Below are 25,234 nucleotides of genomic sequence, written 5' to 3'. Positions count from 1 at the left end.
TTCAATCTTGGTATCTTTTCTGGGTCTGATTCTCACTGCTTTCCACCTAAATAATCACAAAGCTCATAGAAAACTAAAAACAAACTTCTGCAGCAGGACTCAATCCAAGAAAGTAACCTTTGTTACCTTGGTGTCACACTTGACCATAGTCTAACTTACCGAAAACATTTGGAAAAATCTAAGTTAAAGATATCTGCCAGGAACAACACCATAAACAATTACTGAAAGTTTTTTTTACTTGGTTATGCTATAAGTTAAAGATGCCAAGAAATTATATTCTTGGTTTCATCCTTTATCCAAGCGTAGCAAACAAAGTTTGCACATGAAGTGACTTCATGATGGGCTACTTGTATATAGAGGCTCATGACTTCACATAAGGTGTGACACCTTTTGACTACTTGTATATAGGAAATATACAACTTCCGCATTACATCAATCTTGGTATCTTTTCTGGGTCTGATTCCCACTGATGAGACCTTGATAAAAGTTGAAACCAGTCTTGGTAGTGACCCTTCTCATAATACATAGCATTATACATGTCTGTAAGGATACATACCTTGCATTATGGAATACTAAGGTAATTGATGTGAAGTCATTAACTCTATATAAATAGCCCGCTTGTGAAGTCACTTCATGCACAAACTTTGTTTGCTTTCGTTTCGATAAAGGATGAAACCAAGGATATATTTCTTGGCATCTTTAACTTATATAACTTCATAAACAAGTTGAAAGGCACAACTTGGGGTTGTAATACCTTGATTCTTAGAACAGTAGTCCTGGCTCTAGTCTTCTCTGTTGCAGAGCATTGTTTGCAGTTCGGACCCGAAGAAACCACATGACTCTTGTTGTAGAAACATAGCTTAACATAACACTGAGAACCATTTCTGGTATCTTATGATCTGCTCCTCTCCCATGGTTACCTGTTCTTTCCCACATTACTCTTCCATGCTTCAAAAGAAAAGAAGCTATCATTAAAGAAAATCAGAAATAACATATATCTTTCTTTTATCAAGATATCTCTTGATAAAAGAATGTGGAATTACTGGAATGAACTACAAACAAGTACCTGATCACAGATCCAACCAACCTCGACACCTCTGGAATCAGTAAAAAGATTTAGGACTGGACAAGGCCACTTGTGTTCACTGATGACTGTTCATACACTCCTTTCCTGGTGGCCTCAGGAATTTGCATTTACTCCCAGATAGTACCATCAACTGTTTAACCAAACTGTCAGTCTGTATATAGTTTTTCTCAGTTTCTTGTATTTTCCTCCATATTCTAAATAAATCCTCATGAATGTGACATCATGCAGAGTTTGAGTGCAGTGGAAAAGAGGAGAGACTGACTGCAATTGAGTAGGAATTATATGGAGAATTGAATAAACTTGATGTTAATAATGCTGAGGAGAGATGTTGAGGGAAGAATTGTGCCAGGGAATTGACATCTGTTTTGACATACTTGTTTAACATGAGTCTTACAATGGGTCAATCTCCAAAGGATGAAAAGAAGGAAAGATTGTACTGCTTCATAAGGAATGTGATAAGACTCAAGCTTCAAATTATAGGCCAATCTGTGTATCAGGTATTGTTGTAGTTAATTGTTGGAGAGGTTAGTGAAGACAAAGATCCAGAATTTAGTTGACAACAGTGGCATTCTCTTTGATGGATAGTATGAGTTTGCTAAAGGAAGATCATGTTTTAGCAATCTGCCTACTTATTACAATAAAGTGGCAGGTGTACTGAAAAAGGCAGATGCATACACATAGTAATATAGTTAGATTTTGCAAAGGCATAAGTTGATTGCCTGCATGTAGATAAGAGATAATGATATATAAGGAAGTAAATATATTTAAAACAGACAATTTGCTTACCTTGATAATATAATCAAGATAAGCAAACCGACATTCAAAGCAAAGCTAAGCTAAATTGACAACACAGCTGCATTTTGCATAGAAAAACATGTTACGATGATGTGTGAGACATAAGATTAAGAAAATTACCATGATAAGATGGTAATTTTCTTAATCTTATGTCTCACACATCATCGTAGCATGTTTTTCTGTGCAAAATGCAGCTGTGTTGTCAATTTAGCTTTGCTTTGCTTTGAATGTCATTAATAACCATGTGTAGTGATATAAATTTAGGAACAGTAGCAGCTAGAAAACAGTGAAAATAATAATGAAGGACACAGAATATATCAAAAGCTCATATTTCAATGTGAGCTACTATATACTGAAAGTAGCTGCATGTAAGATAGTCTCTATAAAGTGGAGAGTGCTGATAATAACACTTTTCACTCATCCTAGTTAAACAATAAACCTTGCAGTGCTCAAACAACTCAAGCTTCAAGATCATCCAATAAGTAACCTAAACACTGATCTCCACATCATCCTTCAGTGGGATAATAAAACCAAGTTCTCTCTTTTTTTCTTGCTACAGAGACTTCAGTTCTTCTCACCATACCTTTGATAATGCTCAACTTAACAATCAAGATCAATTCACCCCTAGTCTTGGAAATCTGCTTTCAGATTTGAGTGGGACACCTAAAACCTATCTAAAAATTCTTTATACTGTTCAGAAGAGAGCAGTTAGGTTGACTGATAACTATCTCTCTCACAGACTCTCTGCCCCCACTTTCTCATAGTTTCTGCATCGTGGCTCTTCTACAGATATTTCCATAAGTTCAGTTCAGCAAAACTAGCATTATTGTGTCCACCCATTTCTGCTAAACCTGCAGCAACAGCTTGAGCAATAGTTATCCAACATCCTTTTAGAGCTGAATTGCTGACCCCAATTCTATGGAACAGCCTTCCCCATGAAGTATTCTTCAAGAACTACCATCCCCAGCCCTTTATTTGCTATAGGCCTTGTGTGCACTTGTGTGTAAGAGTGATATAGCAATAGGGAATCTAGAATGGATTTATTTATTTTTCCCCCCACAAAAGAGAGAGAGAGAGGAAAAAAAAAAAATCTTCTGTATATATCACCAAATGTTAATGGCTAAGTCAAAAGATTGGTTGTGTTACTATAATACACATATTTCCAATTTTTTTTTATAGGAATATTACTGAATCAAATGGAAACAGCAGTAAAAAAGTTCCTTTTATTTTATTTGACCTATAAACATCTTATTTATTTTAGAAAACTAATCTTAGACTGGCACCTTACCTGTGTAAAACATTACAAAGCTCTATAGTAAGTTGCGTGTCCTGGGCTAAGATCGTCTGTGGCCAAGAATGGCTCATTAAAAGATGAAGTGATTGAAGACAAACCAGAACACATTCCAAAGGTGCAGATGAATGAGGGCTACACAGAGCTTCTAGACAGACCCCTATAAAAGCATTTCAAAGAAATCTAAATCTTTTTGTATATAACAGTTCTTCACATATTAATTTCACATTTTCCTTGTCAATTTTTCATGAATGGTAATAATAGAAATTTTATCATTAATGTGACATATGTAAAACAATGACTTATTATTTGGAATGGCTGAAATACTTGCAAATAAGTTTAAAATGGCACACAAAACAATTCAGAGCAGATTCCCACATTTATGAGCTCATGGATTATAGACACTCCAGAAGTACATGGAAACTTGGAGAAAAGCATCACAAAATTATTTTCTACTTACAGAAAATTATTATTTTGTGTTAGCAGCAAAATAGTAATTCTGTGTAAGTAGGAAATATTTATATGCAGGTATTGTTTCTGGGAAAATTCCCATGCTACTCCTCTTAAACACTATAATTATCATTATTATAGCCAGTGGTGAGCAATGGAAATTTTAACAAAGGGCTCGTATCATTGAGCAAAAAAACAACAACAAAAAAGCCTAACTTAGTCCTTATAATACTTATATTGAGACTTTATAGAACTTCTGACAAATATGATAATTCCTGTAAGATATCAATCATTAATGCTAGATGTTTTAAAAATTCCAAATTGAGAAGTCGGTTTAAAAAGCCCTTATATTTATCATTCGACGCAAAATGCTTGCATAAAGCTGGGTAATTTCTCCACAAAGCAAGAGCCATTCGTAAACTGCAAGCGGCCCATCATGGTCCAAACACACGGCCGATCTTTAAAATTTCAATACCAAGATCTTTTGCAATCATATTTAATTCTCGTTGATTTTTTGATGATTGATGATAAAAGGCATATAATTTATCCATAAATATTTAAAAATGATTTATTTCCTTAATGTTTTTTTTATCCAATTGTCTAATGCTAATTGTAATCGATGAGCTATGCAATGCCAAATCACAATGTTGGGAAATTTTTGTAGAAGTTTGATTGCAACACCTGATTTGTTTCCTAACATTACACTAGCTCCATCAGAACAAAATGCAACGAAATGATTTTTTTATAGTTATCAGAAAATCCATATGAATTTAAAGTAGCAATTGTAGTAGCATGTATACATTCCACTGTAGTATTTTCTAGTTCTACAAGATTATTAAACAAGAAGAACAAGGGTCTCGCAAATTTGAGAAAAATTTAACAAAGGGCTCGCACGAGCTCCTTATAGCTCACCGCTGATTATGGCTATTATAGATTGTTTTTGTTCAGGAGTGTCCCTTATTTTAAATACATTGGCTATTTTTACTCAAAAATATTTATATATATATTTTAGGGCATTATGGGTGAGTATTGAAGGCAATTATAGAAGAATAAATGAGGAGGAAAAATTTGTACATACCTTGTTTTGATACTAGGATGTCTTCAAATTCCATGTTCCTGCTGAAGGTTGTTTATAACAAGGGGGGAAGGGAGCATGTGTGTATGGGGATGTTCTGACGCGGGAAGAATAAATTGGAAACCAGGGTTTATTTTAATAATATATATATTATTGTGTTTAAGGGTGCTTTTTTTTTTCGGGGGAGGGTTTACTTATGGGAAACTGAGGCAGGGGAGAACGTTAATGGGGTGTGAACCGTTTCGGTCGACTGACCATCATTGGAACATTTTCGAAATGAGTGTAGGGCTATGTCATGACTGCAAGTTGAATCTACCAAATAAGGGGCATTTGTTGTCGCTAAATGGCCAGAGGCGTGGCCTGATTCGTAAGTTGTGGATCGTCCAACATTTGGAAATTAGGTAGGGTTGGCGGATTTGATTGAGTTTTGATTCATTTTATGGCAATTGCTTTGGATATTCTAAGCATTTTTCGTTGAATCTAGCATTTTTCCACAAAATTTATATCTCTAAAGAAAAACTGAAATTTCACATAGAATTGAATAAGAGATTAATGCTAAGATTTCATTAATCACACTTTGGTACTCTCCTTGAACTTATTCTATAATTTTATCTATTGTTATGCACTTAAATAAGGTTTAATATGAAAGAGTTTCCTAGCCATAAAGTTACAAAAAAAGATTATTGAAAACTGCCATTAGGTAACAGTAATTTTTAAATAAATGAATAATACATCTCTGGCAAGCAAGTTATCACAGACAGTAATATCCTGGGAATTGCCAGCTCATGTCTCATTCTTATACTAATCTGTCACCATCAGTTACTACATTATCCCCAAATTCGAGCTACTATTTTCTTCTGCTTTTTTCACCTTTCTACTATTTTCATCAATTAAAATTTATAATTTTAATTAATGAAAATTAGTAGAGTCTAGAGCTTAATTAATTAAACTCTAGAGTCATGAAGTTAGTACACTTGCTCTCTTACAGTGTTACATCAACTACAGGAATCACAAAAATCACATAAAAACCATGCAAAATTTCATTGTAATTATAGCAAGGGGCAACTGAAACTATGAAGCTAGTACACTCTCTCTCTTAATTGAGTGTTTTCAGCCAGTTTGCATCCCACATAAGGATTTGAACCAAGAGCTTTCCAGCTAAAGGAGAGATGTCACAATGTCATTGGTGGAAACATTCTGGTGAACTTTACTACCAAAACACAGTCATGTCTTATTTCTCAAATGGAAAATTTCATTTTACTCAAGCTTGTCTTTGATAATATCCAGATTTCCAGTCAAGAGAAATCAAGAATTGTCTTCTTGCAATGCCTTATAATGTCTGATGTTTTCTTCTGGAAGTTGTTCTAGAAGCTAAGGAATCAATGGATGTGATGTGTTTCTTTAGCCTCTAGAACAACTCGGTGGATCCTTTTCTCATCTGCATGAGTACTAACACTATTGACTGTTATCTTAGATTTAATGGTGTATTTTTGGCATATTATTGTAATTTTTAATGTAATTATTGTACTACAGCATTTCATAACATAATTGCAGAAATATTATTAGTTTTTACTACTCTTAAGAATGGCATCAAAAACTCATCACAACAGGGTAGTGTCTTAAGCTCAAGTTCTTAATACCTACTGAAGAAAGCATTGTCCTGATGAACAAATATTGTTGCTACAGTGATGATGATAATTTATCTGAGGTTAAGATGACATTAGAATACCTCAATTAAAAGAAATTATTAGAAAATCGACCAGAGAATTAGAAAAAGTGGAAAAACATTTAACTAAACTTAGACAGGATAAGAAAAAGGATCAGAACATGCAGGGAAAGTATTGACCTTGGTAATCATAATATTAATAACAAGGTAAGTCAGTTAAAATCTAAGAAAAAAGAGGGTGACATGGTATGGTGATTCAATCTTAAAATTTGTGCTTGCTGAGGAAGTCACCAGTTCTAGTTTTCTGGGAGCAAAAATTAAAGATAGACAAGTGTAATACTGAAAAACCAAAAAAAAAAAAAAAAAAAGTAAAACAGATAGTAGTTCTGGTAGGTACTAATAATTTAAGTAGCAACAAATATAGTATAAGGAAAGATATGAACGGTCTGTTGGTAGAAGTGAGAAAGAAATGTGAGAGAGCAAAATTTGTAGGTTTGCTAGTACTGAGTTAAGAAGAAGGGTGATGATAGCAAATGATTTCACATGTAGGCTGCGTAGAAGAAATGGATACGAGTTTTTTAGATGTGTGGAGTGAGTTTGATGGCAGAAAAGACTTGTTTAAGAGGGATGGCCTGCTTGAATTCATTTGGCATCAGGGACCTGGAAAAATTACTTCTTAGACCTAATGCAGAGAGTCAGAGAAACTAGATAATCAAGGGAGGGATGGGGAAAAATGTGTGTGAAAGTTCAGCTATGGAATGCAAACGTGATAAAGATATGAATGGCTCTGAACATGGTTACGTATCTGGTGAAGGGATGAAAATATATGTTTTGGGTTCGGACCATTTGAGTATGTCTAGGGAGGGAAAAGAGAAAGTTCTAAAGCAAGACCAAATAGATTGTATATCTATTTATAAGAATAGGCTAGGTAATTTATTATGTATATACACAAATGCCAGGAGCATCAGAAACAAAGGGGTTGAGTTCATTGCTTTAACAAATATAATGTGGCTTAAGATTGTTGGCATTAGTGAAACCTGGCTATCAGATTCAGATATGGTAACTGGGATCGAGTGTAATGGGTATACTATTTATTACATTACATCTGGCATTTTCTTGCATTACATCTGGCATCAGTAGTAGTACAAGAAAACAAAGATGGTAACAATGGCCCATGCAGTGAGTTTGAATCTATCTGGTGTGAAGTGGAGGCTAACAAAATGAATATATGGTGGGGCATTGCTACAAACCTGATGGCTCAGTTACAGGGGATGAAGAAATGCAAATTTAGCCTTATGGGTGACTTTAATTTTCCAAACATTGATTGGGTAGATGAGAAATCTCATGATAAGAAAGAAGAGGAATTTATTGAATTTTTGTGAGACAACTTTCTCAAGCAGTATGTGAAAGAAGGACCGCTAGGTCAAAGAGTGTTAAATTTGTTCATAGCATCAGAAGGGGTTTCTGTTATGAATATGACTGTTTTACCACTAGTTGGTGACATTGATCATGCTGTGCTTTCTTGGGAAGTATCTAAGTGTATTGATGCTCCAATTAAAATAAGTTACATGATGAACTACAAAGTTGGAAATTATGATCAACTGAGAAGAATACTATCTTTGGTCCCATGGTATCAGTTACTAAATGAGATAAATGTCAGCGATGCATGGGAATCTTTGGAAAAGTGCTTAAAAGAGGCGGTATCTGAATGTATCCCTAGTGTTCGAGTGTTCGAAGAATAAGTTGGGAGTGAAGAATAGGTTGGGAGTGAAATGAATGTGCAACCTTATTAAGCAAGAGATCCACAAGAAGAAGATGATGTGGAAAGAATATCGTGAGAATAAGAGTGAGAGGATTATGAAATATATAAAGTTCAGGCCAGAAAAGTAATGAGCATTGTGCAGAAAGATAAATATCCAATGGGGGGGGGGGGAGATCCCTCCTATACAGAAACTTCTGGAATCTGTCACAACACTATAATATTCCACAAAGTTAAATAAATTCAGCTGCACCACATTGCCAAAAATCTGAGAGACCACCATTTTGAGACTTTCAGCAAGTGTCTATCACTTCACCAAAAGAGAGTGACAATTAGGAACATAGAATTTACAATCAGTCTTTGTAATAGTATGCTTGTGTTCAATATATTTCTTTGTGCCAATGAAGATGCCTTGTCAATCTAATTAGATAAATAAATTTAGTTAACTAATTATCAGCTTTAGATGTCTGTTTTTTTCCACTAAACCGCATGAGTGAAAATAACCAATGTCCAAGTATTCATATCAGATTAGTCTTCTGAGGCATTAACACTCTCTAGGCCTTTTTTCTTCTTTTCACATATTCCAGCATGTTAATAATGTCAAGTTCCTTCCTTATATCTTCATTCTTAATGATTCTACTAGTGATACTATCTGTTCACTCTATTAATTTTTCTCAAAATTCTCATATCCATTGTCTCTAGAGTTCGATCAACTGCGTTAGTTCTGAACAAGGTCTCAGATCCATAACTTAAAATTGGTTTGAATACTGTCTTGTATATTGCTAGTTTACTGTTTTGGCTAATTTCTCTCTTATTACATATAAATTTACTCAGCTGGCTTCTACATACTAGCTTTGTTTATTCTGTTCTATTTTCAAAATTTAATTTGCACTTTAGTAAAAACTGTGCCCAAATAGTGGATTTTTTTATGTGACTCCACCTACAAAAGTTTGTAAACATACAGTACATTAGCACCATAGGTAGGCTAGGAATTTCTTTAGAGATCAGTTTTTATTAATTTTTATATATATTTCTGTATTTGTTTTTTTACACAGGCCAGAAATTCTGTTCTAGAGACTAAATAAGGAGCTTTTTCAAGCCATTTCAGGCATCCAATAAGAGAGGGGTCGTAGTTTCATACCAAGCAATGAAAATTATCTCCTATCTAAAGGCAATCACAAACATCTATGTTCAATGGTGGGATTTGAACCAGTGACTGTTGACTTGAGAGTTGGCATGCTGACCACTCAACTAGCTAGGTTGGCAATACTTGTTCTATAGGTTCTTCACTGAGAACGAATATGATGCTTTGTATTCTTATTTAGTTTTTCCAGTGTCTTTTTGTTGCTGATTTTCATACCAAATTTATTATAACAGTTATTCAATGTAGTTTAAAAAATAGTGAAGACTTACAGTGGATTTATAACATTATCTGCATAAATAAAGAGCTAAACTGAATATCTCCAATTCTGATGTCAGGTTTAATGTCATTGTGTTTCATATAATCCATATAGATGATGATAAAGAGTAGAGATAATGTGCATCCTCTTACACCTGATTTACATCAAACCATCTTTCTGTATCTCCTTCATTTCTAATTGCTGGCTTACAACTTAAATATAGACAATGTATTGTTCTGTAAATTATTCTATTTACCCCATATAGTTGTAGCATTAATCACGCATTTCTCTTGACCTTACCATATGTCTTTTCAAGATCTGCCAAACTTAAAATACAAATACTTATTATATTCCCATAATTTCTCAACTATCATTGTTAAACTGGAAATTTGATTCTGATAACATCAATATGGCCTGAACCCAGCTTCTTTTCGGATCTCTCTATCTCGATTTTTCTGAGCCTCTTCTCAAATATGCTGGCATAAATCTTAACTGTAACATCAGTAGAGAAATCCCTCTATAATTCTTAAATTCAGTATTATTTCTCTTTTCATAGATAAGTTAGTTCTAGGAGCTCTACTCTAATCATCCAAAATCAGACCCTCTAACTACATCCTAAATTATGCAGTGCAGCCACTCCATTAAACTTTTACACCTCTATATTTGAGCATTTCTGTTTGAATATCATCTACTCCCAACTCTTTTCTACATTTTAGGTAACTGATAGTTTTTTCCCTATTGAAGTATTAATATGTATTCCTGATTGCATTCTTCCTGAATATTTCCTATTACAATTCTGTCTTTACTTGGTTCATTTAACAATTTCATAGCAATTACTCCAGACATCCAGAATATCTTCAGTTTTTATATCATCTTTATCAATTTTGATATGCTTTATAATCTTTCCTCTGATTCAAAGCGTTTTCAACAATCTTCAGAACATTTTTCCATATCTGTTATATTTTTCTCCTATATTCTTGCCAAAGTCTTTCCATGACTTTTATGAAGCTACTTTTATGCACAGTTTAGATTTCTTACATTTTTCTCTGTTCCTGCAGGGCAACTGCTGAATCACTTTCCCTCACCACACGGCTCCCTGGAAAAATCAATCAGTTTTCTTCAGGGTCTGCTGCTGACATTGCAAAGTTTGGTTCTTGTTCTAAGATTCATTTTTTTCTCCAATAACATATTTGTATATTTGAGTCTACAGTTCACCTTTGAAAGCCAGTCAACTTTGATTCTTTTAAGAACATGCTTTACATATTTTCCTTTTCAATATGATATTCAAACAAATATTGTAAAAGGATAAATATGTAAAGCATGTTCTTAAAAGAATATTTTCTTAAAAGATACTTTCTATATATTCCATAAGAAATAAAGATGTACGTAACCAAAACCTAATATTTTTTGCCCCATGCTCATACTTTTCTTTTACTATCAAAACAAATTAGTTCTTAAAATATATAGAAAGTATCCTTTCTTTCATAGTTACATACAGATCAGCATTCATTTCAATATAAACAAAAATAATCACTTGATGTTTTGCTCTTCATATCAACATTGTCCTCAGGAGTATACAAACATATACAAAGAAACAGGTTATGTTGCAATACACATAGTATGCTAAAGTAACATTAATTTTGTCAACAATTAATGCAACTGGCCTGACCTCTGGTGGGTGAAAACCTTATTACATCAAAGTTAGTTATCTATTTGGTTAGGTATTACCAACAGATAAATTAACAAAAGTTTTTAACAAAAGTAATTAACAAAATAAAGATTACTTCCAGTGATCTCTTTTTTAATTAATTTCTTCCAGAGATTACTTCCAATATTAACGTGTAATATAAATTAGAACAAAAACAGTATTGATGGTGGTCAATATATGAACTAAGAGCTGAAATTATTTCTTATCCAAAAGTGAGGATTTGCTAGAGAACTTGAAAAGAAGTTATATGGGTTGAATGAGTGACCTCCATATTCTTGGGATTTTTATGCCACCATTACTGTTCAGATAAGGATGACTGGTCAAAATTTCACAACCTTGCTTAAATTTGTGTTCATACCAGGTTTTTAATGTGATATAAGGAACAGGTACTTTTTCCAATCAATTTTGTGTAAGTGTTAAGAGCATGATCCAAGAAGCCCAATTTATCAAATTTGTGAAATTTTATATACCGGGTGATTATAAATTATCGTCAAGTGTTCAGAGCCCTCTAGCGAGTAATGTATTGGACGAAACACACCAATATTTGGTAGACGTACACAGTGGAACATGGGGGATTCGATTTAATGAAAAAAAAAAAAGTACCAAAAGTTGCCAACAGGGGAAATTTTGGTGCTGCCAAATTAATTTTAGTAGTTGTGACTAATGAATGACTAAATGGCAAATGAGAGACAGTGTTGGATCCTACTTCTTAATTTATACTTTGGATCCGACATGTTAGTCACTATGATGTTCTTAAACAATTGATAAGTTACAGGTTGATTTCTAATTCAAATATAGAGAAAATTTATATTTATAGACTGCACAACTCTATATCTGAATTAGTTCAAGAATTGAAGATAAATCAACCCTCAACTATTTCTACTTAATATATATACTGGCCGAGTATATTTAACTTACTTAATTTACCCGCAAACGCCACATCCACCGAGCTACACAGGAGAGCCTGTGTAGCTCGGTGGATGTGGCGTTTGCACACCACCGCGCTTGGCCGCACGAAGGAAGACTTGGTTTTGAGTCTAGTCGGCGACTAGAGGAAATTTTTCTAAGCCTTTTTTCGACCGGTTCCCGAGTTAGTCGATCTCTGGCACGGGCAAGCAGGTTTTTCCTCCCGGAAACTCAGGTTTTTCGTCCTGTAAACTCAAGAAAATCGACCGTAGAACCCACATTATTTCAGACATTAAATATATTGTGTTAGGGTTAGGGACCACGAGATGGCGGCACGTTTGAGCCGTCTCTCTTCACTGCGTACCGCTTAATTAGTGATAGCCTTGGGCCATCTGTCTCTGATTGGGTACCAGTGGAGATTGAACTGTCCACTCAGTCTCCAAAAGTTAGATAGGGCTAAATGGCCTCGCCTACTCCCGTATACGGGAATAAAAAGGCGTTAGCTGATATTTTAATTTTTAATTTAATATTTATTTAATATTAAATTTACCCGCTTTGGTTCGAATATTTTATGAATGGTGCAGTAAAAGAGATTCAGGCAAAATACAACTTTTGATTAACAAAAACAAACATTTAATTTTAAAATCATAAATTTCACACTTAACTTCAAATCAGTAATTAAGATATCACAATCACTTCAGCTTCTCCGATAAGTACAATCAAACTCTGACAAGATAAATCTGTTATCTCTATATCACAGTATTTTCATAGTTCCTTAAGTTCCAAATACAATAAAAATTGCAGTAATACCTCTTCATAAACAGACACTTTTAATTTTACGCTTCTTTTAATTCTCCACGATAGTTACTGTTAACATCAGGGAAATCTAAGATGAAACTCACACACTTCTCTGAACAGAAATATTAAAGTTGGAATAATCTTACCGTTAATCTTCTTCCTTCATCAACATACACACAAACACTTTTAACAATAAACAGCACTCATTAAAATAAATCTTCTAGCATTAACTGAATTAATTTATGGGCACAATACATATAATCAGATGTTCTTCTATGAAGCACTACTGATTACTCTTGAATTAGGGCAATACACAATAATTCTTTAACTTGGGGTTTTATATGTACAGATGTTCATTCCTCCGGCATTCAAATAATTTTTTAGGCACTATAATTCTAAACACCGCTATCATTAAACACAACCCTGTTGCCTCTATTTATTCTCTAGTTACTTCTTACTATGCTTCACGTTTCAGTGTGTCCTTGAAAGGTCGGCCCTGAAAATAAATCTCAACTAAAATATCGCTAGTCATTCAGTAGTCACTCAGCTATCTTCCGTTGCTTTATTTGTTATTCACAAACTTATTAGCTAACTGCTTCTCAACTTGTAGACTTTATTTAGTTGCTTGAGTGACTTGCCGACTCGCTATTATCGCACTGTGATTGCTGAATGCCCGATTCCAACCTAATGCCAATCCTTCTCTCTCTAATAAATCTCTAATGCTCTAATCTCCTAATGCTCTTTTTTTCCAGTGTTCCTCCTTTTTATATCCATTTTTCCCGCCTAAATTCTTCTCGAGATCTCTTTAACTTTCCAGTAAACTTTCAGCATTTTCAATAAACCTCCTCTTCACGTTCTGTTCCAATTCTCGCGCTCGCTTACTTACATGCGTCTCCATGACAACAAAACAAAACATAAATAAAATTGAGCTATTACATAACGTTAAACTTTCACAAACAGGAATAAATAGAGAATATTTACATTTCAAATAATGCGCAGTTAAATTATCAAATACAAGTTCTTATAATATTAACATAGTAATAATTAAAATAGCTTAATAATATTTAATACAGTCTTATCACTATTAATACATATATCTTTGATTAAATAATTAGATATTAGACAAAATTAAAGTATTTAAAATAATTAAAAAAATTAAATTAAAGTTATATGAATATTAAATTGTAAAATAAGTTGTTTACATTAAATATTATTTACAAGTATAGCGTTTGTGATGGAAGATCATGTTGGATTCTGAAGCAAATAATAATTACTCTAATCTCTACATAATCAGAATCCAACAACAGCGCATATCAATTTCATGACGTTTATTGTTAATTACAAATGAGGTTCAATATGACCACCATTCTGATGTTCCAGGAACTGCATATGGTGCACGACATTTTCCACAGTGGCTCGCAACATATAGGAATTGATTTGTCTCACGTGTAATGTTATTCAATTCTTCAAAGTTGGAATATCGGGTACATTTCCTTGATACAATGCTTTTAAGAAATCCCCACAGCCAAAAGTGACAAGGAATGAGATCAGGCGATCTCGGTGGCCATGACGTAGGAAATGCACGACTAATAATTCTTGTGTCAGAGAAATGTTGTTGCAAAACATGCTTACCTGAAGTCCGATGTGGGGTGGTGCACCATCCTGCATGAAGATGGTCGAATCAAGACATCCTCTTTGCTGCAGTTGTGGAACCACAAATTTCTGTAGCATATTGGCATACCTGTTAGCATTAAGGAACAGGTCACTGGTGCATTTTGGTGATTTTCCTCATAAAAGTATGGACCAATGATAAAAGATGCTGTAAATCTGCACCACACTGTGACTTTGGGCGAGTGGATAGGCATCTGCAGATACACGTGTGGATTAGTTGCAGCCCAAATGCGACAGTTGCGTGTGTTAATATCGCCGTTCAAATAAAAGTGCGCTCCGTCACTCCATAAAATCTGCCACGGCCATGCATCATCCACTTCCATGCACGCTCAAACATAAGTCGATTCCACAATCTCAAAGATAAGTCGATTCATGTGGTTGCATCACCAGGGCCCAATTCTTGAACATGATTAATTTTATAGGGGTAAAACTTCAACATCTGATGTAGGATTTTCTACACCATTGTGTATGCGATATCCGTTTGCTGGGATATTGCTAGTGTACTGCTGGTACCCTGCACATTTGTCATCTCCTGTTCCACAATAGCAGCTGCCATTTGTTCAACTTGTTGGTGATTGATTGGTTTGGTTCCCCTGCCTACTTGCACTGCTAGAGTTGCAGTAGTTTGAAATTGCCGAATCAGTTTTTGTAAGTTTGTTACGCTAATCGGTCCTTTTTGTAACTTTTTCATATGCTGAAAATCACGAAGACAAGCACTGGCATTATTGTTCCATTGATAACAGAGTTTGAAACAAAGCACGCTCACGTAAGGTAAGAGGCATCGAAAAGCAGTTCGTCTACAAATGATAAGAAATCTCACAGGCTTACCTTTTATTGCATGATCACTCACAAGAAATGCGATAATGCAAATTAATGCATTTTACTCGGTAAACAGCGCCAAAATTTCCCCTGTTGGCGACTTTTGGTACTTTTTTTTTTTTCCCGTTAAATCGAATCCCCATGTTCCACTGTGTACGTCTACTGAATATTGGTGTATTTCGTCCAATACATTACTCGCTAGAGGGCTCTGAACACTTGACATTATTTTATAATCACTTGGTATATATATATATATATACTTTTTTTTTTTTAATGGATCGGAATTATGCATCCAGTTTCACCAATATAAGATTAGTTCTGGGCACAAAGAATTTGGTATAATAAATGGATGAAGAATTTTATTGGTGGTAATAATAATGAGAAATTTTTAAAAAATCAGAAAAACAGTGTAGCTTTTTTTATCCTACTTTATTGATGGTATTTTTGCAATATCATTGTTTAAACATATTGCTAATAATTTCTAACTCTTGCTGAAGAGCTTACTCATTATCATTATTGCAACACTGTTTTTGAGTGTTAATGACTCAAAGTTATTAACACTCAAAAGTGTTAATAACTTTAAGTTATTAACACTCAAAAGTGTATCGAAGAAAGATTTTCCATTTCAATGGTAAATTGTAGGTGTTCATATAGCTGAGGAAGTCATTTAAAAGTTTGGCAGCTGTGTGCCAGATAACGAAAGCATCCTCAATATATCTAAACTAAAAATATGGGGAGAAGGGATACTGGTGAGACCATGGCTGTACCTTCTTTTTTTGTAGGTAAATTATTTTGCAAAATGAATGTATTGGTTAGTATGTATATTCAAACTCAACATCCAGTACAGGAAGAATAAACAATGTCCGAAGAACTGAAGATAGGAACCATCAATATAAAAAATATCAATGGAAAGGAAATTGAACTTGCAAAAAAACTAGGAAAGTTCCATGTGGACATAATTGGAATTACTGAAACAAAGAAGACAAAAACAGGTAAGATTTTATAAATAATAAGTATAGGATGTTATATTTAGGTAATAATGATCAAAGAAAGGGAGTAGCAATAGCATTCATACTAAAATGAAGAATGAAGTGTCTTCCAATCTAGAAGTTATCTTCTAGATTGGAAGGCACTTTCAAGCAGAGTTATGTAGACAAATTTCAAAATGGAGAAATGAACAATGAAACTTATTTGTGCCTATAATCTCACAGAAGGTTGTCCTAAAGAAGTAGAAGAATTTTTCTTGTGATTAGAGTAGGCAGCTGACAAAGAAAATGTAAAAAGTGGCTCTTGTTGAAGATCTAAACATCAGAGTAAGAAATGAATCCACACCAAGCATACAGAAACATTTTTGGAAAGTTTGGAGAAAAGAGCAAGGCTAATAATATGAGTAAGTATTTGCTAGATTTTTGCTAAGGACATGGACTGAACAGAAATTACTAACACTGTTCCAAAATAAAGATGTGAACAAGTTCACATGGAGAGAAGACACAAGCAATAAGAAAAATTTTTCACTGATCATGTCATTGTGGATAATGATATCTTTATACTGATTCAGGATACAAGAGTGTACAGAGGATCTGGAATTGATCATAACTTAGTTTTAAGTAGGATAAAAATGAAAAGATGTAAGGAAGTTTTAAAAAGAATTAAAGTATAGCAGCTTTCACAGATAAATGGTAGACTCAACTATACAGTTGAGTCTACAGTTCAAGAAAAAATGAAACAGTACAAAAACAAGAACCAAACCTTGGAGTCTCAGTGGCAAACTCTGAAGAAAGCATTGATTATTATTATTATTATTAGACACCTCCGGGGAGTCCAAAGACTCGTCAAGGGAGAGCACCTACTCTACAACTCTCCGTCTCCACCACTCAACCTCATCCATCCATCATCCACAAACCGCATCACCTACTGTCCACCACCACTAGTATTTTCACAGACAATCACAAACATCCATGCCCACAGCAGGATTCGAACCCACAGCCTTTTGGCTGGAAAGTGGATACGTTAACCACTCGGCCAACCAGGCCGGCATTAACTAGAGAGATGTCTTGAAGTTGTCTGCACGTATAGAAAAATAAGAACACCATAGTGGACACAAGAAGTTACAGAAGATGTTCTGGAAAAGAAGAAAGTGTAACAAAAGCTCTTAGAAAATAAGTAGGTGTCCTAAAAGAATACAGAGAAAAATGTAATAGCTAAGCTACATGTAAAAGTAACTAAACAGAAGTCATGGGAAGACTTCGGTAAGAATACAGAAGGTAAATATCTGGAAGGTAGCAAAATGTTCTGGAGGCTATTAAAAGCTTAGAAATGGAGGAAAGAGTACTGTAAAAGGAATTGATGATAAAAGTGACTGCAACTGAAAATAACATCCTAGGTGTCTAGAGTAATTACTTTGCAAGACTGTTAATGAAACACTAGTAGAAAATTTTCAAGAGGAATGAAAACAGGAGTACATATCAATACCTGAGGTAGAAAAAGCCATAAAAACTTGAAATGTGGAAATAAGGCTGTATTGTGGAAAGTGGAGCCATAAAAACTTGAAATAAGATACTATTTGACCAGAAATGCTCAAATATGAAAGTATAAATGTTTTGCAGTGGCTCCACTATAATTCAGAGATCAAATTCCAAAAGAAGATGAGAATTATTGGGAATTATTAGACAAAAAAAAGACACATGAGAATTATTACTATTATTAAATCTCCAGAGAATCAAACACTGATTGAGGGAGGCAATACATCACACACACACACACACACACACACACACACACACACACACACACACACACACACACACACACACACACCAGCCATCATAGTTTCTCTCAAGCTTATTCACACTAGATGCACTCAGTACTTTCACTGAGACACCTTTTGATGCTATGATCAAAACTAATACTCTTTGTCCTAGAGTTGCTTCTTTCACATGCTGCTTGAGAAAGTTGTCACGCCACAGCTGAATAAATTCTGTATTCTTATGAGTTTTCTCAGCTACCTAATCAATATACAGATAATTTAAGTCACCCATAGTTATTACTTGTTTAGTACTCAGTGTAATTTGGTGGTGCATGTCTTCATCCCCAAGCAAGTGAACTTCCAGGTCTGCAGCAACATCCAACCCTGGAGGCTAATAGCCTCCACTTCCAACAATACAGCCTCAAACTCAGTGCTACAGAATATATTACCATTATTGCTTGCAAGTGTTTTTATTTTAACCTGGTTCAAGTCATATAACATTTATAGCACTCCTCCTCTCCCATCTCTTCTGTTATTCTTAAAAATATTCTTTTAAGAGTATTCTTTTAACTCTATTCTAGTTACAACATTCAACTTTGAAAGCCATGTTTCACTAATGCCAACAATTTTAGGCCACAATGTATTCTTCAAATGTCTCATTCCAATAAATAGTTTCTCTAGGCACCTGATGCCAAATCTATTAAAGTGCTGGTCATCTCTCCCTCTTATACAAATCTTTTCTATGATCAAACTCATGCCACACATCCAAAAATGCTCACTCGCTTTTTCTATATATCAGTGATTTGAACCATTTGCTATTATTGCTTTCCTTCTTAGCTCACTGCTGTTGTATCTCCGTAATAAACTAACCATTTTTACTTTCTCACTTGTTCCATCAAGCCTTTCAATATCCTTTCTCATACTATTTTTGCCACATTTTCAAAGTATAAAATGATTTTTGGTTGGAAACACCTTGGCACAAATCTCATCTCAGATGTAAAGAACCTTGAGAAAATCTTTTCAACTTAAGGTGAATTAGTCAGTCTCATATGGAAAGGAAGAGTTCTTACTGGAACTTTGACTTTCATCTAGTCTGATGAAAGTCACCTGGCTAGATGAAACCACCCAGCCAGAAAATACATGCAATTGATACACAAAGCAGATTATGCTGATAGGATTAATTATCCTATCAGAGCATTATTTAGGTTTCTAAGATGAAGCTAAGATACTTGACTGTGGTAGGACATAAGCCTAACATGTGAAGGTAAAAGATGAAATAAGACATTTATCATCACTCCCCACCCCCAAACATGAGGTCGTTTATTAGTGTCATACATAACAAATACTATAACTGTGCATAAAACTGAATATTATTTTAACAGACAAGAACAAAAGGCACATCAAACAATAGCTATTTTATAATGAGTAATCATGATGCTATTAAAGATGTAAAATAATGTACCCACCAAACAGAAGATGAAAGTGATCAGTATTGACATCATCCAAACTTTTATTTACTTGAATAACATAGGAATCAAGACCCCTCTGTGTGGGACTAGTAACTGTGATGGACTGATTTTCAAAACCTCCAGTGCAAAGCCAAAGTGCTGCAGCATGCAATATAGGTGGCCACGCATCTCTATAATACAGATGTACAGAATCCATAGTATCAGATGTATAAAAGGCTCCTCCTTCATGTGGTAACTGAGTGCCAAATTCTGTTAAAATAATTTTTAAAACATTTATGCAAAATTAAATTTTATAAAACAAAATGATATTTATGAAACATATCACTAGATGCTTAAAAAAAGATAAAAAATAACACAAAAGCATAAAAATTCTGCTATCATGTGATAATGCGTATATACAAAGATGCTACGTAGACATGCAATTGTTTGCTAATAGGGATACTAGATTTCCCCCCCCCCCCTTCTGCTAAACCACTATTCCACAATTACTTCAAATTGTGAAGTAGTTATGGAATATGCCATTTCATAACATACTTCACAGGCTGCTTAAAATGACCTCTTGGCCTGCAGCAGTGACCAAGTTACTATAAGTTATCGGTAAATACGAAACTGACTGATGATGGAATGAAGGAGTGCATAACTGTGGGAGCAAATGATTGTATAAATCATGGAACTGAAATGAGCAGAACTACATAAGTGAAAGAAAGTATAGCGACACTGTGGAAGCGAAGGAATGTCAGAATGAGGAAATGAAAGATTGACAGATAGTGTAATTGCCAGGATGCAAGACTTGAAAAATGACTTGATCAGAAAGAGAAGTGAAATGAAAAACATGCGTAGTGAGATGAGAAGTTTGGTTGATAAGAATGGATAAGTACAAAAAATTAAAACGGAGGAAAGCAGAGAAAAAGAGGTGACAAATGACTTGAGAATAATGATGTATGGAGATTCCATTATTACAGGTGTGGTAAATGAGAGAATCCATAAGGTGTGTTTCCAGGTGGAAGAATTAACAGGAAAATTGATGTGTTAAATAAGAGAAGTAGACAAGCAAGTGAGCTGGAGGTGGTTGTTGGAACAAACTTGTTTGGAGATAAAGAGCATGTAAGAATGGAGAGCAGTAGATTATTGAGTACAGGGAAAGATAACAGTATGTTATAAAGAGTGGTTGGTTTGTTGCCTAGATATGATAGTGGTGAGTTGGGGGCGAAGAGCAGGGATCATGAATAACATGTTGGCAGAGCTGTGTGAGAAGGGAGTAGAGTTTGTGAATGTGTAGAATGCATTTGAATGGATTTGGTGTGAGTCAGAGAGACTATTCCTACAAGGATGAATGAGTGATGTGAGCAAGAGAGCAGAAGTGAAACAAGAGATAGAGCAGCACTGGTGAGACTGAAATTTTGTAAATGAAAATAGTAGTAATGTGAGTGATAATGATAGAACAAGAATGCAAGAGGACATGGAAGTGGGGATCAGGGTAGATAGGGAGACAGTAGATGATGAAAGTAGTAGTGCATGTGTATAAGGATGGTCAGTATGGTAATGAGATGGTCTTGGAATGTTTTAGTTGAGTCTGAAGAGATATACAAGTTATGCAGTGATACAGGAATTTGAGATACAGGTGTGGGGAAATCACAACCTACAAGTGGAATGGGCAGGACTGGTTATACACATAAAAGTGAATTGCTGTACAAATGCCAGGAGCATCAGAAATAAGGGAGATAAAATGGTTTCATTAATTGAGTTTACTTGCCCCAAAGTTGTTGGAATAAGTGAAACATGGTTGGAACATGATATCATGATGGGAATAGAAATGGAAGGATATGATGTTTTCCATGAGGATAGAAAGGACAAGAAGGGAGGGGGGGGGATTCTGTTGAGGATAGAAGGCAAATTATGTACATGCAAAGTGAAGATGCAAGATGTAAACAGTGGCAATGGTTCTGAGTAAGTATGGTGTGAAGTGGTGTCATCGACAGGAAGAGATATTTAGTTGGATGCTGCTATAGGCAGGGAATGTGTCCTCCTGCAATGAGTCTTCGGACTACTTGGAGGTGTCAATAATAATAATTAACATATGCATATACAAAACAAGTCAAGGAAAGTAGTATCTACATATAGTAAGATTACAACAAATGTTATTATACTAATACATAAAGAGTCAGAAAGGAATTATTATACAGCATATAAGCTTAAAAATTAAGTTTAGCATTGTGGTATTTACATATTAACAAAATTACAACAGGGCGACACAAATATACAAGATCAAGGCCTACAGTAATACATAAATGGTCAAAATTTAAACTAATGAATAATATGTATGTATAAAAGTTAAGTTAAGGAATACAGTGTGTTTGTGTTTTAATTAATTTGTACAAATGTGTTTGTACAAATTAATTCTTTCTAAAAATTAAAGACATCATTCAATCTGCCTGCTTCTGCTAGCATTTCTCTGACTGTATATGGCTTGGTTAGATAGGTGAAAATTTCATTCCTCTCTCGTGTAAATTGTTGACACCCTACCAGAATATGATAAATAGTGAGATGTATATTGCATTTTTCACATATGAGAGGATCATCAGCTCTCAGTAAATAAGAATAAGGTGACAGTGACCTTTGCGGAGCCTAGCAAGAACAACCTCCTCCCTTCTCTTTGTACGTTGACTAGAATGCCAGTGCTTCATTTTAGGTTTAATGTCATATAATCATGTCATAATTTTGCCACTAGAGGACTACACAATGCGTAGTATTTTCAGAGAGCTCCCAAAAGATAAGTATAATTTTGAGTGAAAATTGGAATATTGGTTTAAATCATAACATAATATTGTCTAATTTTGGTAGCTTGTTGAGTCTGTGTGATTTTGGTGTGAATCCCGTTTTATTTAATTTAGTATTTTAATGATACGTTTCATGGAATAGCACATGGTGGCAATGCAACATAAGATAATGGTGTCCAAAAATACGACATCTTTGTTCAAAAACTGTAATGTGAGGGAGTTTGTCCAATGGGATGTATGCATTCCCGAATGAGGCTGGAGTTTGGATGGAAAGTGATAGTGGTGGGAGAATGTACAGGAAGTGTAAGCAAAGTGAGGAACTGAAGTATGTGTCAGGTCATGAGATAGTTATGGTTGAAGAAAGCCAGAATGTGAGTGAAAATAGTGGCTTGATAGGGAATTGCGATGTTGTACAAGATGGCAATGAGAGCGGTGATCAAAGATTGAGTGAAAGCAACTATACAGAAAGAGAAAATGGTTTAAACGATGAAAAAAATGAGGAATTATTTGTAGGGAGTGAGATCACTAGGTTGTAAGCAGTGATACAAAATGCGCAGCGGCAATTAGAGCACCTGCAAAACTCTATCCAGAGTGCCTCAGCTAATGGAAATAAACAAGTGTTTGAAAGGAAAAATAAGTGTAAGAGTGGGAGAGTTTCTGAAATGAAGGAAAGAATGTTGTATGGTGACTCGTTATTAAGAGGAGTGATAGATGGGAGTTTAACTAAATCGCACTTGCCGGGTGCAAAGTTTAAGGATGTAAGCAAGAGTATTAGAGTGCAAAAACAGAGGGTGAAAGAATTGATAGTTGTGGCGGGTATGAATGAATTGAAAGGAGATAAATTTTTTATGAGAGAGGACTTGAAAGTATTGTTAAAGGTAGCGAAAGAGTGACAGAGTTAGGATGGTGAGTCTGTTGCCACGGTATGACAGAGAGGAGTTTAGGAGGAGGGCCATAATCACAAATGACTTTATGCGCAGGTTATGCAGACGGTGTGGTGCAAAATTCCTGGACGTGTGGAATGAATTTGATGGGCGAATGGATTTATACAAGATGGATGGCCTGCATTTGAATGGATTTGGTGTGCGGAGACTGGAAAAAGTGTTGCTGAATGAAGTGAAAATGGATGTGCAGAACCAGGGAAACTAGAACTACCAAGGGGGGGGGGGAGTGGATATGCAGACATCAGTGAGAAAGTTGAGTGTAAGACTGTGTTAGATCTGAAATAGGCGACTTCAGAATTTACCTGATGCCACCATTCCAGAATCTAACAATTTACATAAAATCACACTTGCATACTTATCGTTTAGCAGTAAAAATGTGTTTTTTGTTTATAACAACTTCCTATATAATAATTTGTGAATTTTGTGAATTTTAAAACTTTATACCTAAGTGTCTAGCATAAATGTAAGTCAGAAAAAAGGGCAAAATAAGAGAGGAATTATTAATGAAATAATGCAAGTGAAAGAATGCGAACTATTCAACGACATAGGGCAAAGATCACCCTAAATACACTAAGATCAGAGAAATACCCGCGGGCATTACATCTTAGAAGGCACAATGACGCATACGTTCCCCGAACCAAGAAGTCCTGTATGTTAATCGATGAAGTCACCCGAACAGAGACCAATGGGTGAAATGATGAGAAATTTCAAACTCGGAAAGGTGGCGCTCTAGGAGAGCGAATAAAACCCGCGATACGGAAGTAAATGATCCCCGTTTTTTCTTGTTCCTGAGTTTTTTTTACGTGTGCTCCGAGAGTTCTTCACGGTTCAGCTCTCATATTTGAGGGCTGACTTACAATAGAGTTCAGTATGACACCGTAGTTGAGTTTCAGCAAGATTAATCGCAGGCCGTGATGAGAAGAATCATCTACGTAAAAACCTAAGCAGAAGTATAGCGTCAAGCCCAAGAGAGCGTGTGCAACCCACGTGGCGTTAAACTCGAGACAACCAGATTCGAAACAAAGGACGAAGGACGGCAGGAAACTGAAGATAAGAATAGATAAGTACTCTCACTTATTCTAGCCCTTTTGAGATTGACTAACATTTAAGAGAGCGAAATTTGAAATTTGTATTAGAAGAAAGAGTGAAAAGTTTAGATCTGTGAAAATGACTATGTTTTCTTGAAGCAAACCTTAGGAACTTTCAATCAGATAGAGATTCTGTCATGCTTATTCTGAGAGATGTTATAAAGTGTGTTAAAGTGCCTTAATATTAAAATGAATTGTAATCTTAAATGTAATGTGTATTGAGTTATTGAAATATTGAATTTTGCTAATGCTCTGAACTTACTGTTAAAAATGAATTGTAACCATAAATGTAACATGTATTGAGTTATGGAGACATTGAATTGCTGATACTTTGAAGTAGAATACTAAAATTAATTTAAGACAGAGAGAGTGAATGAAAGGAAGTGATTTAACTTTAGATTTTATGATCAATTTAACTTGTATAGCATCACTAGTTGAACTTAATAAATGTTTAATTCTTTAATTATGTGTGTTTCTGATCATGTTGACTGACTCTGACCCTTCATAAAAAATCGAACCTGAGTACGTGTGAGTGTGCGGGAATACACCAATTGAAAGTAAGGGCACAACTGCAAACAAGCGTAAAATTATGCCAGAGAGCCCAAGTTTCTAGGAATTTAATTATATTACCAGTAACACATGATATTCTATAATTAACCTAAAGGCAGTGTGTCTATCTCTAACTTTAAGGCTCAGGCTGGCGCAGTGAAAAAATAAATTTGCTTGAGTGATCAGGATAATATATAGAATTCAGGGAACGGGTAATCTTCTGGTGGCCCTTAAAG

The 25,234-nt window shown here is 34.9% G+C and overlaps 1 protein-coding gene across 4 annotated transcripts in view; it reads right to left on the bottom strand.

Annotated features, from left to right (window-relative positions):
* The window catches only part of LOC150095098 (HEAT repeat-containing protein 5B), a 665,516-nt gene that overhangs the window by 115,765 nt on the left and 524,517 nt on the right, over positions 1–25,234 (bottom strand). For 3 of the 4 annotated variants that reach the window (XM_090410861.1, XM_090410862.1, XM_090410864.1), the window contains 2 exons: positions 19,638–19,889; positions 3,171–3,333 (listed from right to left, as the gene is read on the bottom strand). In XM_090410861.1, coding sequence (XP_090266987.1) covers positions 3,171–3,333; positions 19,638–19,889 — 415 coding nt within the window. The remainder of the gene's footprint in view (positions 1–3,170; positions 3,334–19,637; positions 19,890–25,234) is intronic. The other variant, XM_090410863.1, reaches the window with a different exon arrangement.

Source organism: Typopeltis vanoorti, chromosome 21 (assembly GCF_054136105.1).
Source record: "Typopeltis vanoorti isolate ZY-2024b chromosome 21, IOZ_Tvanoo_1.0, whole genome shotgun sequence".
NCBI classification, from domain to species: Eukaryota; Metazoa; Arthropoda; class Arachnida; order Uropygi; family Thelyphonidae; genus Typopeltis; species Typopeltis vanoorti.
This window is presented reverse-complemented; position numbering and strand designations above follow the sequence as displayed.